At 37.5% G+C, this 17,979-nt stretch overlaps 1 protein-coding gene across 1 annotated transcript in view; it reads left to right on the top strand.

The window, feature by feature from the left end:
• Nucleotides 1-246: 246 nt before the first annotated feature.
• SPTA1 (spectrin alpha, erythrocytic 1) overlaps nt 247-17,979 on the top strand; it is a 76,265-nt gene continuing 58,532 nt past the window's right edge. Inside the window, exons 1-14 of the mRNA XM_032151897.1 lie at nt 247-467; nt 1,615-1,854; nt 3,449-3,574; nt 5,274-5,414; nt 6,211-6,357; nt 8,396-8,529; nt 9,385-9,529; nt 10,926-11,080; nt 12,538-12,673; nt 12,792-12,893; nt 15,036-15,173; nt 15,779-15,889; nt 17,447-17,524; nt 17,670-17,825. Coding sequence (XP_032007788.1) covers nt 444-467; nt 1,615-1,854; nt 3,449-3,574; nt 5,274-5,414; nt 6,211-6,357; nt 8,396-8,529; nt 9,385-9,529; nt 10,926-11,080; nt 12,538-12,673; nt 12,792-12,893; nt 15,036-15,173; nt 15,779-15,889; nt 17,447-17,524; nt 17,670-17,825 — 1,833 coding nt within the window. The 5' untranslated portion in view covers nt 247-443. The remainder of the gene's footprint in view (nt 468-1,614; nt 1,855-3,448; nt 3,575-5,273; nt 5,415-6,210; nt 6,358-8,395; nt 8,530-9,384; nt 9,530-10,925; nt 11,081-12,537; nt 12,674-12,791; nt 12,894-15,035; nt 15,174-15,778; nt 15,890-17,446; nt 17,525-17,669; nt 17,826-17,979) is intronic.

The raw sequence follows: 17,979 nt of genomic DNA on the forward strand, positions 1-17,979 counted from the left end.
TTGTGAAAGACTCTACAGAAAAAGCCAGGATAATTCGTTGACTTAAAGACTGAAAAATCTGCAGTTGAGTTGGATGAAGTTGTTGAGCTGTATTTCCTAGAAATATATGGGGTTTTTAAAAAATTTTTCATCTAAAATCCTTACTTTCATTTTTTAAGTCTTATTGAGTAACTTTGAAAGCCAGAGCCTCCCAAAGCTGCTGAGTCACCCAGTATCTGTAAAAGTTAGCAGTTGCCTCAATTGAGTATGTCTTCTAAAGATAATGTCGATTGTGTATGGCTGATGGGATTCTAGGACCAAGCGAGAGGTTTTTTTTTTTTTTTCCCCACATACTTAACGTTTCTGTATTTCTATTTGAATTCGACTAGACAGTTCCATTTGAATTATTTCTCTCTCTCTCTCTGACACATTTTATCTTGCCAGGTTCTAAACCTTTATGAAAAATGGAGCAATTCCCAAAGGAAACCGTGAGTACATATTTCTCTTCCGTGCAATTTGTCACTAATATTATTAGGAAAGATGTCTCCTTTAAACTTTCTATACTATCTTTCCCAGGAACATTCATAATTATTTTGGCTTTTAACAAGTAGATAATTTTAATTTTAACTATTTTTTGTGAACAATAACCTTGAGCTTATGTCTGTGCAGCACCAAGACCCAGTAATGACTTAAGTCGGTTCCCATACAGAATAAGTAGGGAGCTTGAAGCAAAATAACACCTAGTAACAACGTAAGTCTCCATGGAATGATCTAATTCTATAGCCATGCCAGTAATGGCAATTCACAGAGTAGCAATTAAACTTAGGAGGAATAATGGGATATTAAAATTTAAACTCTATATTAAACATTTTGGCTGAGGTAAGCTAGGGAAAATGGTATCCATATCCAGATGAATGAAGGTGAACCCTACAGTGATTTTGCTGGATATTGTCACAAACAGGTTGGCTCCGTCTCTGGGAAAATGATACTTATATATTGTTTTACAGTAAAAGGTTTTATATTTCAAAAATCAATTGCAGACATGCTAATAATTTGAAATTTGTGATAATTGGGCAGAAGATAGCTGAACTTTTGATTTATAGTGTTTGTGAGTAAAGCAAGTAAAGAGTAAATATATGAGATTTATTTTTAAGTATGAAGAAAACAAAATTTTCAAACTGTTGCATATATCATTAACTAAATTAATTGCAAGCCATTCTTAATTATTTATTAAATTAAGTTAAAAATAATAAGCACTTCTCAACACCTTCTTAGCTCTTGAAAGCAGTAACATTACATTTCTTTTTATCTGTCTGAAATTATGTGATTTTGCTAATTTAAACTTGCTCCATGATCAGTCCAACTTAATTCTATCTATAGAACTTAAATGCTAGCATAAATTTATGTAAAAAGTGGGGAGAGTCTTCTGGATAATCAAGAATTTTTAACCTAAACAGTAGCTATGTCTGGTTAAAAATTACGTAAATATACTACAGCTCTTCTGACAATAGTCCCTACAGACTTCAGGATATCTGAATATAGGTCCAACATGAGTAAACACCTTGACACATATAAGCGGGGCAACACATTAAATATTTGAGAACTAGCAATTAACGGAATCTTTTTAACTTGCAGGTTGTGGAGAGCAGTGGGCCAAAGGTTTTGGAAACAGCAGAAGAGATCCAGGAGAGGCGTCAGGAAGTGTTGACTCGGTATCAAAGGTTCAAGGAGCGGGTCGCTGAGAGGGGTCAGAAGCTTGAGGATTCCTATCACTTACAAGTTTTCAAGCGAGATGCAGATGATCTGGGGAAGTGGATCATGGAGAAAGTCAATATTTTAACCGATAAGAGCTATGAAGACCCAACTAATATACAGGTCATTCAGTTCTCTTGATTGCCCCAGAGCAGACCTTAAGATCTCTAGAGAAGGAAATAGGTTTTTCTTTATGTTAATGTTAATGGGTATGTGTGGATACAATTAGATTCCATTCAGAAACAAAAATAAGTCAGTGGAGTGGGAAGTTAAATAAATGAATTAATAGAAAATCTAAAAGTGCATTTTCCCTTATGAAGTTGGAGAGGTGAGACTGAGAAAATAAGACTCAAACAAAAAGTGGCACTTTTTCAGTTATTGAAAGCACAGAACTGTTTCTTACAATGAACTTCCACTCAGAATATACATTTTTAAATCATTAACCAAGGATATTGTTTATTGATAAGGGCATAGGATACTTTACATGTTTTCATGGTGAAGCATTCACCAATGCCAAAAGTAAAAAATTACATCAATTTTTTTTCAGATCCAGCACAGACAGTATGGTAATGTAAGTGTATATCTGGTTAACTGTAGCGGGAGTGATGTAATGGAAAAATTAGACTGTCTGTTAGAAACAGTAATTCTGCCTCTAAATAGTCCATGTCTTCAGCTTCATAAACATCGGGGTGTTATTTGCAAAGGAGATTTATTCAATATAGAATTTGATGGTTACAATATTCATCTGAAATTGATCTACAGGCAAAACAGCAACCGCAAATTCAAGAAATTTCTGACAAAACGTGATTTTTCATATTTTGGGACATTAAGAAGGGAAATGGGGTGAAGAGTCATCAATGCTTCTGAAGAAACTGTTCTCCACTCTTCTCAGAAAGATGAGAGTTAACCAGGTTAAAATCCAATTTAGTTAACCTGGTTAACTCAATTGCTATTCTTGGCTCTTAAGTTTTTCCTAAAATGTTATTCATGGGTCTCAAGTTCTAATGAGAGGTTTCAGTAGAAGTTTGGTGAAAGCTCCTACCCATTTCTGATCACCTAAAATTATAGCATGTGATACCTGTTCTCTAATCTTCTCAGAAAGATGAGTTAACCAGAGTGTTTTTTATCCCCCTAAATTGCTATTCATGGCTCTTAACTTCAAAAGAGAGGTTTCAGTAGAAGAAATTGGGTGAAAGCGCCTACCCCTTTCTGTTCACCTAAAATTATAGCATGTGGTGTTGTCATAATCAGAAGCAATTGATGTTGGACAGGAAACACCTAGAACAAGAGCAAAATAATGTGCTATATTGAATGGATCAATTTATAGGTTACAAGAACAGGCATAGCATGCAAAAAAAAACTCTCAATTTTTTTTTTAAAAAAACATTATTATAACTATCATCTTTCTCATTGTGCTCTACTTCTAAAAAAATCAGTTATTCCTCTTTTCTGATGAGGAAGGATACTGTGTGTTACACTCTTTTATTCCTATGGCAGGCTATTGAGCCTTTAAAATAAGGCTCGGCATAGATCACAAGGCTCAACATAGCTCAGGATAGTATTTACTGAAAACTTCCTAAAGCCAGTGGGGACGGGAAAATACTCTTTATGGCCTCTGAGTCTGGGACCCTTTGAGAACCTGTGTTTGGTGGCTCTACATAGAGTGAACATGAAGACTGTGCTTCATTAGCCAAAAACTCTGATTTCTAAACTTTAGGGGAAATATCAGAAGCATCAGTCCTTTGAAGCAGAGGTGCAAACAAAATCAAGACTCATGTCTGAACTGGAAAAAACAAGGGAAGAACGATTTACTATGGGTCATTCTGCCCACGAAGAAACGAAGGTATATGTATGGGCCCTTGAGGAAGTTTCCAATTATTGATTATGTTATCAGGGTTTTAATTGATTATATGAGATATAATCCTTGAGGTGGCTGGCTTGTACCCAGGACTCCTGCCTCTTATCTTCTCCTGGGGTTGAGGCAGAAAAAATGATGGGATATCTTTGTGTTTCTTGGGGTGAAGAGAGCTGTGATATTAAAGCTGTCATTAAATGGCATAAAATTCCTCCTTTAACAGTGCAGGATAATTTGGCTCAAGATCAAGCCCACTTCAACCTGTTCCACATTACCCAGATCAATTAGTTTTTTCCAATGTTCTTTCTAATTATTTCCTCTAACCTCAATGTCCTTGTCTCTTAACTTCTCCAAACAAGGAATGCTCTCTTATTTGAATGTTTTCCAAAATATTTTTCCTTTGTCTGTGATGCCTCTTTCTTTTCATACACCGTACCCTATGACTACTATTGCACCTCTCCAAACTGTCCCTTCTTATTACTTCTAAAAACTCCTAAATGTCATGTATTCAGAAAATTTTCCCTGAACATCTAGAAGTGAAGATCATCACTATTTCAATAAGCATTCATACTCTGTAACCTATTATTAATGTAACAGCTATTTTTGGACTTAATCTATGAACTCTTCCAAATGTTTGTGCTAATATTGTCAATTCAGTCTTTTTGTGAGTGAACTTTTTACTGTTTACGTATTTTTTAAATTCTCAAAACAAATTTGCATTATATATCTTAAAACTGGGTCTGGCCTCTCTATATATAGCATAAAAATTCTAGCCCATTCTGTCATCAAAATATGGTCAAGGAACACAGATTTTAGCCAGAATAGTATCTTATTTTAAAGAAGAACCCATAAAAGGAAAATTTCAAAGCTTGTTTATTTGTATAAAGTATAACTAACTTTTGTATTATGCACAGTTTTGCATGTAACCGGCATCTACATTAATTAAAATATTTGAGAAACGTTTGAAACATCTTCATTTCTGTCAGAATCACTGGGGCTATAGCAAATGGTACCATTGCAGGGTTTGAAGACTTATGTGGTCCACATGCTACCCAGAGCAATGGAGTAGTTGAAAAATATAAGATTCTTGAAGATATGACATAGGTGGCAATTTCAGTTATATAAAACAGGTAATACATAATGTTCTGAGTTAATCTGGCATTCAAAGCCCTCTGTAGAGTCTCAAACTGTATAGTCCCAAAACACAGTTATTGTTTGGTGCCGATGACTTCCTTATAACTTATAAAAATTATAGCTCTCACACTTTCTGGCAGACCATTCATGCTAAGTTTCTCCTATGCCTTTGCTATTGCTGTTTGCTGTTCTTAGAACATGCTATGCTTATCACTGACCTGTCAAAAATCTTTCTGCTCCATAAGGCTCAGTTCAAATGAACACTTTTCCATTCTTTCTTCCTCCTTCCCATCTTTTTGTTTGTAATTATTCTATCCTTTAAAACTGCAAAGCATTTTTACAAAATGTTCTCTTATGTAAGATCACATTTGGCTTGGCTTATTAGCTATTTCCACATATCTATCCTATTTCATCTTTTAAATATTTGTTGAGCAACTAATGCATGAGTAACTGAGAGAAGAATTTTTATCCAGGTCTCTTTCTGCACAAGCCTCTGAGTGTTTCTCTGCTCCCAATGTCTGTGGCTGAGTGGTTCTGCCCCTCTTTCCTAAAGGCCCATATAGAGGAGCTACGCCGCCTGTGGGACCTGCTGTTAGAGCTGACCCTGGAGAAGGGTGCCCTGCTGCTGCGGGCCCTGAAGTTCCAGCAGTACGTACAGGAGTGTGCTGACATCTTAGAGTGGATTGGAGACAAGGTATCGAACTTAAAACAGCAATCACATCGGGCCTCCCACTCCTCTGTCCCAGGTACCCCATAGCAAATTACCGCAGACTACTCACAAGAAAGTCAGGATGTCTGTTCCTGGCCTTTGTTCTTTGGAACAAGAGGAAATTGGGGCCAAAATTTAGGGGTGTCTGGAGGTTAACATTGTGTGGAAGTAAGTTTGAACATATGGATCTGAATATGAAAAAGGCAAGACTTACACAAAGACCATGCATTGAAAGATAATTAGGCTCATCCCTCTTCCACTTCCATGATTTTTAACTCCTTCTCCTATGTTTCTGCTCTTACTCTGGGGTCTGGCCAAGAGTGTTGACAGCTCTTTCTCTAATCCTTTGTGTCTCAGTGCCTATAATGATGGAGGGTTTTATCTTTCTAAATACTTAAGGAATAATTTAATAGTTAGGACTAAAGATTTGGATAAGCAAATGCCTAACAAAATACTTTCGTAGATACTGAGTTTGTTGAATTGAGTAGAAACAGGATGAATTTATCCCTCATGTTTCAAAACACAAAAGGGTACTTTCAGGGTCTCTTGCCAATAATGCCACAGACTTGCTAAAGAAATGCCCGAAAGAGCACTTTCCCTTGTGCCAAGGTGCTACCTTAACAAATATACTTCTGCTACTGGCCTTTCCCAGGATAGCTTCTCCCAGTCTCCCCCAGTATCTCCATTTGAGTTATCCTGGGAATGCAAGCAGTTTTGAGTTTTTGACCTACAGAAATTCCTAAATGTTTGCTGGCAACTCAATAAACTTATGTGTCTACAGGAGGCTATAGCAACATCAGTGGAGCTAGGTGAAGACTGGGAGCGCACAGAAGTTCTGCATAAGAAATTTGAAGACTTCCAAGTGGAGCTGGTAGCTAAAGAAGGGAGAATTGATGAAGTGAACCAATATGCCAATGAGTGTGCCAAGGTGAGGTGGGAGCAAAATATTCACTCCGTGCAAAGGGTTCTGATCCTTAAGAATAACTTCTGGCCATTAGTAGATGGATATGAAGGAGATGGGGCATTGTGAGAAAACAGAGGCTGGCATGTCCCTGGAGTAACATACTCTGAGCAGTTTCCTCTCCCCTCTGGACCCACCCCTTACAAGTCTATTGAAATGGAGGGCTGAGAGAGAAAGACAGAGTGTGGTTTTGTGTGTTTGGAGGAATTAAATACACAATGGGCAGTGAAGCTACTGCCATTTATAATAGCTCCTGTACCATGCAGTACACTGATTACTCATGTTAATGGGGCACTCTTTCTTCGTGAAAAAACACAAAAATAAAGTAGCAGAGCATATAAAATAATGTTGAGCTATCATTATTTATACATATATATGCATATGTAATATCATTATACAAGATTATTTTGGAGGATTAAGGAAGGAAAGGAAGCAGTTTTACTTTTATTAAGAAAATACTTAAGTTTGTGATGTATATATATAAGTTTACATGTATATGTAGGTATATATATGTAAAATAAATAAACTCCAACAGTTGGCTATATTTTGCTTTTCCATTTATAGTTTCATTATGATTGCAGCTCTATAGTGAGAATGATCGTCCTGACTTAATAAAAAGAAGACTTCAGAATGAATGAGTGCTGGAGTAGGAAAAATAACCTATGTTTTCCTATTTTTCTTTCAGGCCATATTTCCAGTAGTTTCTAAGTTTTCTACCTCTATCACTTTTCTCTTGCTGTGGAAGTTTTTCATTTATCTATTACTGTCTAACTAATCAAGAAACTTAACATCTTACTTGTTAATGACTCTGTGAGTCTGATGATTGAGCTGCTCTGCTGGGCTGTTTTCCTGATCTTATCTGGCATTTTTATGTGTCTGAAGTTATCGGGTGGCTGAGCTGGGGTGAAGGATCTAAGGTGGCCTCAATCCCATGTCTGGGGCCCTGGTGAGGATGATTTGGGAGGATTGAGGAGAACTTTGGGTGACCTCTCATCATGCAGGAGACCATGCTTCTTACATACCAGTGTTGCAAGAGAGTGAGAATAGAAAATGAAAGTTTTCTTGAGGCCCAGGTGCTGGAACTCATAGAAAATTACTTCCGCTACTTTCTATCAGTAAGTAAGTTAAAGACCATCCAAGATCCAAGACTTGAGGAAACATACTCCACCTTTTGAAGGGATGAGCAGCAAAACAGCATGCCAGTTTTTCCAATCTGTCACAGAAAGAATAAATCCAACACAGCTGGATTATATTCTGTGCTCTTGAGTGGGGCCTGCACTGCTGTAATAAAAAGAACCATGTACTTGAGAAGGAGAATATAGAAAATTCTGTCTGGAGAGACTTGGGAATGGGAATGAAAATGGAGAGAAACAGGGACAGGAAGAGTAAGGAAACTTAGGCATATGGGACTGCCTCAAAATTGCAAAGTATCATAACAGACTGATGCTTCTAGCTTAATCTAGTATTCACAGATCTCACTACTTTGGGTGGTTTGCAAAAATGCCTGAAATTTTATGCAAAATCATAAGTGAAAGCATGTGTCTATAATTCTGGGAAGAGAAAAATAGCTTTTATTGGATTCTCAAAGGTGTGAGGACCACAAAACAGTTAAGACCCACAGTACTAGTCTTTGAGAAAATTAAGTCATATTTCATAAAAAGGAATTTCCTCTTCTTTTCCTTGGTTTCCAGGATTTCAAGGAGATTTCAAGCATTGACAAGGTAGAACTCTAAAAATAACATCAGGGCTGGGCAACCTGTGCTAATAGGCTAGTCCACTGCTATGGGCACAGATGCAACATCTGGAAGGTGGTTTTTCTAGGTTTTGGTAATGTACATCAAGCTGGAGCTAGGGAGCAGGGCTATGATGAAGTTCAGTGACTGGCTACAATGGTCAGTTTTCACTTCTGAAAAAGTATGAACCAATGTAAAATGAAAAGTGTTTGAATAATTTTTTAAATATAATCTCTTCTCTGTATAACTCCAGTGTTGTTTTCCTTCAACAGGAAAACCATCCTGACCTTCCCTTGATTCAGTTTAAGCAAGATGAGGTGAATGCTGCCTGGGAGCGCCTTCGTGGTCTGGCTCTCCAGAGACAGAAAGCTCTGTCCGATGCTGCAGACTTACAGCGATTCAAAAGGTATGGATCTGGCCACTGCTTTATAGAAAACTTTGAAGTGCTTTATAAAAACTGTGTCTTTGTATTAGGCTCTTTCTACTTCTGTTAGCAATTAGTGGTCAACACTTCAAACAAAAGTTGATCATGTACTTGCCTTTGAGACAGCAAAGGAGAAGGTAAAGAAACCTGTGACCCACTCTATGGCCAAGGATATAGAGATTGGAGATCAAAATAACTAAAAAAGTAGCACTGGTGATTTAGGAATGGAAGCACTGCAGAGGGAAGGGAAGCAGGTTAATAATTAAATGGAAGGTGGAGTTAGGAAGAAGAAAAGCATTCCTAAAGAGCTGACCCAGATATGGAACATATCTCTAGAGGCTCAGCTGTCAAGAAGCCCAGGACCTTAACATCTCAATAGAAATAACCTAAAGTATAATAATAAAAAATAAAAATAAAAAAATAAAGCAATTACTGTTAAGTAAAAAAAAAAAAAAAAAAAAAAAAACCCTTAAAAAAATTAACACACACACAAGACACAAAAAAACCCCACACTTTTCCTCTATTTTATCAGAAAAATCAAGGCAAAATATCTTAAGCAAAAACTACCATTTAAATTTTCATATGGAATAAATTAACATTATTAGGAACTATCTGCAAGTTCAGATTCTATTAAATGTTCCACAAAATGAAAAAAAAAAAAAAAAAAGAAATAACCATTAAGCAAGAACATTTTATATTACTTTTTGCTAGTATGTAGGAAGAAAGGGTAATTGCTCCTGGGTCAACTGGGATGGTCCTTGCTGTGAGTTCTGTTAGACCGTTTGCCCTGTAATGCCTGCTATCTTCTTTCCTTGGAGCTCTTGTTAATGTCTGCAGGGATGTGACTGAAGCCATCCAGTGGATCAAGGAGAAGGAACCTGTACTCACCTCTGAGGACTATGGCAAAGACCTTGTTGCCTCTGAAGGACTGTTTCACAGTCACAAGGGACTTGAGAGAAATCTTGCAGTCATGAGTGACAAGGTAAGGCACTGTTAGAGAAATGGCTAGCCCGTTGAGCTAGAAGAGGCAATTTTTGATTATCTTGGCTATTACTATGCCTCCAGAGGGCACAATAAGTTCACTGTTTTCAATGAAGAAGAAATTGTGTGCACTTGAATATGCTTCTTCATTCTAGTTCATAACTCGTACATGGATACTGGATATACCTTATTTTCATTTTAATTATTTTTATTTAAATATACACATATGTTTTATATTCTCTTGTGTTTTCCTAACTTATTTCACAATTTAAAAACAAAAAAATATATACCTCCAAGGTTGATTCCTAATCTCACTGAGTAAAATACACCTAATCTCACTGAATAAAATACCCTTTCATCTAACCACATTTTGTTCTGTTGCAGCTGAATCCTGATTCTTTTTGTACTCAGTAGATCAGAAAAACATTTTCTTCTCCTTTTAAAATAAACTTCAAGACACTTAATGCTAAACCTACCTTTAGGTTTCCTTTTAAAACCTGGAAAACCTCAGGCACACTAGAACTTAGAACAAGCCTATTTTCTTAAATGATTTCCATCTTTTATTTCTTCCCCCTCACAAGTGTAGCCAGAACATAAACCAATTATTACTGAGCGTGCACAGGGGAGTCAGGCCACAGAAAGATCCACATTTGCTGTAATTTAATTTTAGGCATATCCCTTTGTCCAGTTTCTGCAAACTTCCACCATTCTACTTTTTCTTTCATTCTTCCTTTTTGTTGCTGTTTTTGGTCTTTTTCCCTAATAATGAATAATAAAACCCATAATTTGACAAATAATGGTATTGAAATTCCAATCCCTAGACATCATCTGATTATAGTTGAGTATAATGAAAGGGCTAATAACATGTGAAAAGCCACCCATATCCACATTTTGTCCTAGTAACCCTGCTCCTCAGAGGTTGTGCTGAAAATGATCCAGCATTACTGATATTTTCTTGGCCTTGTGGACAGAAATGTCTTTCTGCCTCCCACAGTAATATTTAGGGAAATGGTATAGAGGGGTGGGGAAGGAAAAACTTAGTTTGGAACCTTGCTCCTGACATTTTCTAGCTGAATGATCTTGAGCAAATAAAATACTTAATCTCTCAGTTTTCACGAAAAAGAAAAAAAAGAATAATTGCTACCTCATGGTATTATTAAATCAATAATATAAAATGAGAACATTCATATAAAGTACTTAGCATAATGAGAGACTGAAAAGTACATGGTGAATTGTAATTATCAATATAGTACATTAGTATATTAATAGAAATCTGTTCATATGTCTATTTCTAAATTATTATTATTCATATGATTTTTTATACCTCTCCCACAAAGCTTTGCCAAGGGGAGTCAGAGTACTTGGATTTCCTACTAGGTTTCTTTTTCATCCCAAAGGTGAAGGAGTTATGTGCTAAAGCAGAGAAGCTGACACTTTCCCATCCTTCAGATGCACCTCAGATCCAGGAGATGAAAGAAGATCTGGTCTCCAACTGGGAGCACATTCGTGCCCTGGCCACCAGCAGATATGAAAAACTGCAGGCTACTTATTGGTGGGAAATCCCTCCCCTTTATTGCTCTACCTATCTCCACAGGGCCCAGATGTAATAGCAAGAGCAGAAATAAGAGTAAAGGGAGTCAAATAGTGAGAGAATCAGCTCTCCTGCCTGCTCAGTAGGGACAAAAGATTTAAGTTGCCAAAGGAAGTCCTTTGTGACTGATATAATATAGTAGTGTCCCCTTATCTGTGGTTTCAGTTACCAGCAGTCAACCACAGTTTGAAAATGGAAAATTCCAGTAATAAATAACTTATAAGTTTTAAATTGCTTATTATTCTAAGAGGCATGATAAAATTTCTGGCTGGTCCACTTTGTCCCACCAGAAGATGAATCATTCCTTTGTCCAGCATATCCATGCTGTATATCTACTCACTCGTTAGTCACTTAGTAGCAGTCTAAGTTATGGATTGACTGTCTTAGTATCACAGTGCTTATGTTTAAGTAATTATTATTTTATTTAATTATTCTATTTTATCATTAGTTATTGTTGTTAATCTCTTGCTGTACCTAATTTATAAATCAAACTCTATTATAGGCATATAGGTATAAGAAAAAACATAGTGTATAGGGTGTTTGGTACTATCTGCAGTTTCTGGCATCTGCTGGGCATATTGAAATGTATCTCCCACAAATAAAGGGAGCCTACTGTGATCAGCATCACACCTCCACTCATCTGCAAATTTCCATCTTCCCCTGCTTGTATTATTGTGGGATGCTATCAAGTGGCTCAAAAAGCTGGAAAAGCAACTGAAGAAACATTTCAAAATTCTGGCTCTAGATAAGGAACTGAAGGACGTGCAATACAAGCTGAAGAGCATCAAAATAACTTCAGTATTATTTACTGAATGTGGGTTATAAGCTTACAAAAGCCCCTAATAACCAGGCATCATTTCAGTGTTAATTCTTATGGTTAGTCCTTAAATAACCAGAGGACAGTGCTTGTCATATGGTTATGATTTCAAAACAAAAGATGAGCATTTAACTTTTTAAAATAGGTAACTGTTTTGCAGCTCTTGTTTCTTATTAACAGGGTTAAAGATGAGCTAGATACATGAGGAATCCTAATGCTAATTCTAGTTCTTCCTTCCCACAAGGTGATTCTTATTTATATAACAACATGTATTGTTTATTGGTTGCATTGTGAGCACCTTACTCCATTTTAAGTACCTCTAGGGTAGGTGTGACCTTGAGGTGGTGGAGGTGTAATGCTCAAGGGTCACATCCCACAGTGACACACCTACCCTAGAAACATAATACCTGGGGTGAGGGACTTACAACCTGCACCACTAATCTCTGACTGTAAATAACAGGAAATAATCAGGAAAAAGGGAACCTAGGATTAGAGTTAGGAGCATCTCATACATCTTACCTCACCCCAAACCTAAATCTTTGTTCAATGTCCTTTCACATCTGGTTTCTCCTTCCTGTCTTTTACCTCACTTTTCCCACAGGTATCATCGATTCTCATCTGACTTTGATGAACTCTCAGGCTGGATGAAGGAGAAGACTGCTGCGATCAATGCTGATGAGCTGCCAACAGATGTGGCTGGTGGAGAAGTTCTGCTGGACAGGCATCAGCAGCATAAGGTAGAGAAGAAAGGCTCCCCAGTAGGAGGAGGGGGCAGGTTATTTGACTGAATGCCAGGAATGCCAGAAATGCCAGGTTTCTTGCTGCATTTTGAGACATTTTGTTTTGTGGCCACAGCATGAGATTGACTCTTACGAAGACCGATTTCAATCTGCTGCTGAGACTGGTAAAGACCTTCTGGATGCCAATCATGAAGCCTCCGATGAAGTTCGGGAAAAGGTAATCTAGTTTAATAGAGTTTGTCAAATTCCAATTATATATGTAGTCATTACGTAATCTCACAATAATATGATAATCTCTGAATGGGTAAAGGATAGAAGTCATTTAAACATGTGAATAATATGAATCAAACTTTTACACTGCTTCCTTTCATATACAGTTGTCACTTATTATCCATGGGGCATTGGTTCCAGGACCTCCCTCAGGTGCCAAAATCTGCAGATGCTCAAGAAACGGCATAATATTTGCGTACGATGCATGTACATTCTCCTGTACACTTTAAATTATCTTCAGATTACTTATAATACTTCATACAATGTAAATGCTATGTAAATAATTGTTATACTGTATTATTTAGGGAATAAGCAAAAAGTCTGTACATGTTCAGTACAGGTGGAATTTTTAAAAAATATTTTATACCCATGGTTGGTTAAATCTACAGGTGTGGAACCTACAGATATGGGGAGTTAACTCTACTGTTTTGCTAAATTGAGTCACTTGAAATTTTCAAGACATGATGTGTGCTTCCTCATCTCTGAGCCTTTATTTCATCAACCCTCTGACTTCTACCTAATTTGAAACCTTCATTCCATTTTGCCTCCTGACATATGCCCAGTTTTGTGACCTTCCCATGCTCATCTCTAGACTGTAAACTCCAGGAGGACTGCACCTTATTCATCTCTGGGTCCCCCACAGTGCCTAGTACAGCATCTGGCATGGCTGACATCTGTGCATGTTCTTCTTTCCTCTATACAATCTCAAATTAAGCTGACATTCCTGCATCTGTGATTTTCAAATTTACATTAAATAACAGGGCAATCTTAAACACCCAGCATTCCACGGAATGAAGAAATCAGTTTTACCATCATCCTAACCTCCTACATCACATGGCTTCACCTTTGCACCTTGACCCAGAGAGATTTTGCACCAGTGGCAGAGTCTAGGCACACCTTGGAATGATAGTTACAGTAAGATCCGCATGCCTCTTTGCATCTCACTAGATTCCAAGCACAACCTCTAGCACTGTGCAGTGGATGAGGTTGAGACAACCAAGTTTTGAATTCTCGCAGAACTCTGTGGGGACATTATAATACAGTTTTTTTTTTTTTTTTTTTTTTTTTTAACAAGGCTCTGTCAAAGAAAAAGCAGAACTCAAAGTCCTTAAAAACTTAACAGTTATCCTGGGATTCTGATAGTTTATTCTGCTTTTTTGTTGTTGTTGACAGAGTATCACTCTGTCGCCCAGGCTGGAGTGCAGTGGCCAATCTCAGTTCACTGCATCCTCTGCCTCCCGAGTTCCAGTGATTCTCCTGCCTCAGCCTCCTGAATAGCTGGGACTAGAGGTGTGCACCACCCCATGCAGCCAATTTTTGTATTTTTATTTTATTTTACTTTTTTTTTTTTTGTAGAAATCGGCTTTCACAGTGTTGGCCAGGCTGATTTTGAACTCCTGACCTCAAGTGATCCAGCCACCTTGGCCTCCCAAAGTGCTGAGATTAAAGGCGTGAATCACCACACCTGGCCTTATTCTGCTTTTTTGATGGAGATAATACAGCTGCAGGTGTAACAAGTTGGAAATTCTCGGGCATATGCTTGACCAGAAACAAAGGCTTTTTCATGTGTTTGAGAGTGTCTCTTCTCTCTTTCCCTGATGGTTTTGATTTGTTTTGGGAATAAAATGCAAACTTCTCAGTGTGATGTTTTATGTGCTCTATGAACTTGGATTTCATCGACTGTCTACACTTTTTTAGACACTGCACTTTTCTCTAGCTCACATTACATTACCTAACAATTACTTGCAGTTCATTTGCTTATGGCATTAAGTCCTGATACCCATTCCCTACCTTTTAAATCTCTGTTTGGTATGAGATTTTCCATGCTTTCCCATACTTCTACTTCCTGGCTCTCTTAATTAGAATTAGTCTTTTTCATTTCCTTATACATATAGTGTTTTACCTCTTTTATGGAATTTATCCCATTCTTCCTATAGTACAATCATTTGCTTAAATGTTGGAATCTTAAAAGCCCATTTGCTGTTTATTTTTGTATCCTTAAATGGCTTTGCATTTATTATATGCTCAATAAATATAGAATAAAATAAATTAATTATCTTCCATATACATTATCTCCTTCTTTCCAAAGATGGAAATACTTGCCAACAACTGGATTGCCCTGCTAGAACTGTGGGGCAAGCGTCATCATCAGTACGAGCAGTGCTTGGACTTTCATCTCTTCTACCGAGACAGTGAGCAAGTGGACAGTTGGATGAGTAGACAAGAGGTAACGGGAGGGGTCCATACCATATTTAGAAGTCATTTCTCTCACCCTTCATTTGCCACCATGACTACCGTGAGTTCCCTCACAACCACTCCTGTGAGTCAAAGCTTGTCTTGGGAACTAGAGGGTGATCCACAAGAAAAAGAAAAGATGGGCCCTTTCTATAAGGCTCCTACAATTCCCTCATCAACAAAAGCATATATACTTAAATACATAGCAGAGAGGCTTTAACTACAATTGAAAGAAGGCAAAATAAATATCAAATTGGTAAAGGGTCAGGAAGAGAAAACTGATGAGTCAGGCACGGTACATCAGAGTGGAGGTGAGTAGGCCACTTGAGGCAGTTTTGAGAGCTCAGAATAATGTCTAGACTGGTTGAGGAATTCCATGTGGACAGACCCAGAAACATAGGTGAGAAAATTGTATGACAGTATCAGGAAGGAGGCCTGAAGCTCCCACTGTTTAAAGTTAACCTTTACCCATTATCATAATGTGTGCTAATTCCCACCTTGTTCTCTCCTGCCTTAGTCCTTGTCTCAGAGATAGGCCAAGAGGAATGTTTCTTACCGGTCAGACACAGCTTAGGTGTGTCTTTCTGTCTTCTACAGGCCTTCCTGGAAAACGAGGATCTGGGAAACTCACTGGGCAGTGCAGAAGCCCTACTTCAGAAGCATGATGACTTTGAGGAAGCCTTTACTGCCCAGGAAGAGAAGATCATAGTAAGAGATGGGCCCTAGTTTGGGCATTGGCTCCCTCTCTGTATACGTAATTTTACACGATACCTGTCCCTAGACGACATAGCTCCTGTAACTACCAGACATAGCCTGAGGATTATCCATAATCAAGTTGCATCTCTTCTTTCGTTGTTGGTGTGTTTATTTGTGTGTTTTTCAAACTCTTTAATTTTATAAACATAAAATGTTTATATAGTGAGAAAGCCAAAACTTAATACTAATCTTTAGAAAAAAAGTGACAATAGCCAAAAAATACTCATACCAATTTTTATCACACAATTCTTGTTCTGCAAAGCATATTTGGAAAGTTTTTCTAGATGGTAGGCCATGTTTTTTTTTTTCTGATGAAGTGTATGATTTTGTTTTATATTTTCTGCAGTGTAAATAGAAATTATGGCATTCTTATTCAGTATAGAATCATTACTTAGAAATTTTATTTTTTTTCATTTCTTCCTCTCTAGCAATATCTTAATATAATTTTCTCTTCCTTGGTAACATCTAGATATCTAAGTACTGTCTACGCTTTTCCTTTACAGCATATTTTTCCTTTATAGTATATCTTTATCTATGTTTTTCATCACATATGACTACAGAGTTTTCCTGTGAGCCTTAAGTTACAATGTCCCAGAAAGCTGGTGAATGTAAAGGCAGGACTCAGAGAAGTGAAAGGAAGGCTTCATGGGTCCAATACATTGTATGTCTCTGGCTATTCCTAGGATGATGCTGACTTTAACACCACCCTTGCCACATACACATACACACCACTACCTCCACCACCAGCAGCAGCAACAACAAAAATAACAGGCAAATTCCTAGTCTTCTCTGTTAATCTTAAATCAATATGGTGAAGAGGTGGAAGTCCAATTAATATCAAGTCCCTCATTAATTGATATGTATGTCCTTTCTGTTGATTCTCATTGGTCAAAGCTAACAGTGTAAAATAATTTATTGTTGATAAAGTGTTATCATTTATTTTAGATCATTTTCTTATTCCAATCAATTAATTCTGAGCTCTAGTAATTTGGGAGATTTCTGGTTAAACAAGGGTGAAAACTTACCTCTACAATTTCTGACTCTTCTCCTATGTAACTGAAGATAGACATAGAGATATAGCTAGAGCTGGAGATAGAAGGAGATAGAGATAGAGGTGGAGATGAGATAGAGATAGAGATATATTTGAGAGATGAATACATAGATAGATAGATGGATGGACAGACTGGCCATAGACATGGCTATATCATTGGTAGTGCTTCCTCTTGAAGACAAGAATAAATCAATCATCTCATAGCGACATCTGCATTCATTTACTGTAACCTGTATTTAAAAAACATTGTGGTACAGAGAATGTAATTGACATGCCCTGAGGTATATATTTTGAAATACAATTTATAACAGAAACCTGAATAAGGACTTACATCTGCTGGCCTTCAAACTTCTCCTCCCACATTGCTATGCTTCATCTTTAAGCAGCTACCCAAACTGTGGCCACTTACTCAGTGGTCACTGAGGGAATAGCATTCATTTTTATTTTTATTTTTTCAGACTGTAGACAAGACTGCAACCAAATTGATTGATGATGACCATTATGATTCAAAGAACATCGCTGCTATCCGTGATGGGGTATGTCTAAGGGCCTAGAGCTTCTGTGTGCCTACGCACCAGAATCAAGAAGAGTTTTGGTGGGCATGGTGACCAGGGTGGTCAGCGAATCTCACGTGTCCATATTTGGTTTTGCTGACAGTAAGTTTACTCGTGGTTTTTGCAGCTGTTAGCCCGGCGGGATGCCCTACGTGAAAAGGCTGCCACTAGACGTAAATTGCTGATGGATTCATTGCTTCTGCAAAAACTGTATCAGGACTCAGATGACCTAAAGAACTGGATCAACAAGAAGAAAAAGTTGGCAGATGATGAAGATTACAAGGTAGGCAGAGTTTTCAGGAGCTGGATGTAGTTATCAGGAGTTCCTTTCATTGGAAGTACAGTCTTGGAGTAAAATGAACTTTAGTGTTCAGCTGGTGATCCTCATTTTATAGATGACAAAACAGAGGCTCAGAAAAGGGCAATGACTCCCTGAA

The sequence above is a fragment of the Hylobates moloch genome, unplaced genomic scaffold (genome assembly GCF_009828535.3).
Source record: "Hylobates moloch isolate HMO894 unplaced genomic scaffold, HMol_V3 SCAFFOLD_5, whole genome shotgun sequence".
Classification (NCBI taxonomy): domain Eukaryota; kingdom Metazoa; phylum Chordata; class Mammalia; order Primates; family Hylobatidae; genus Hylobates; species Hylobates moloch.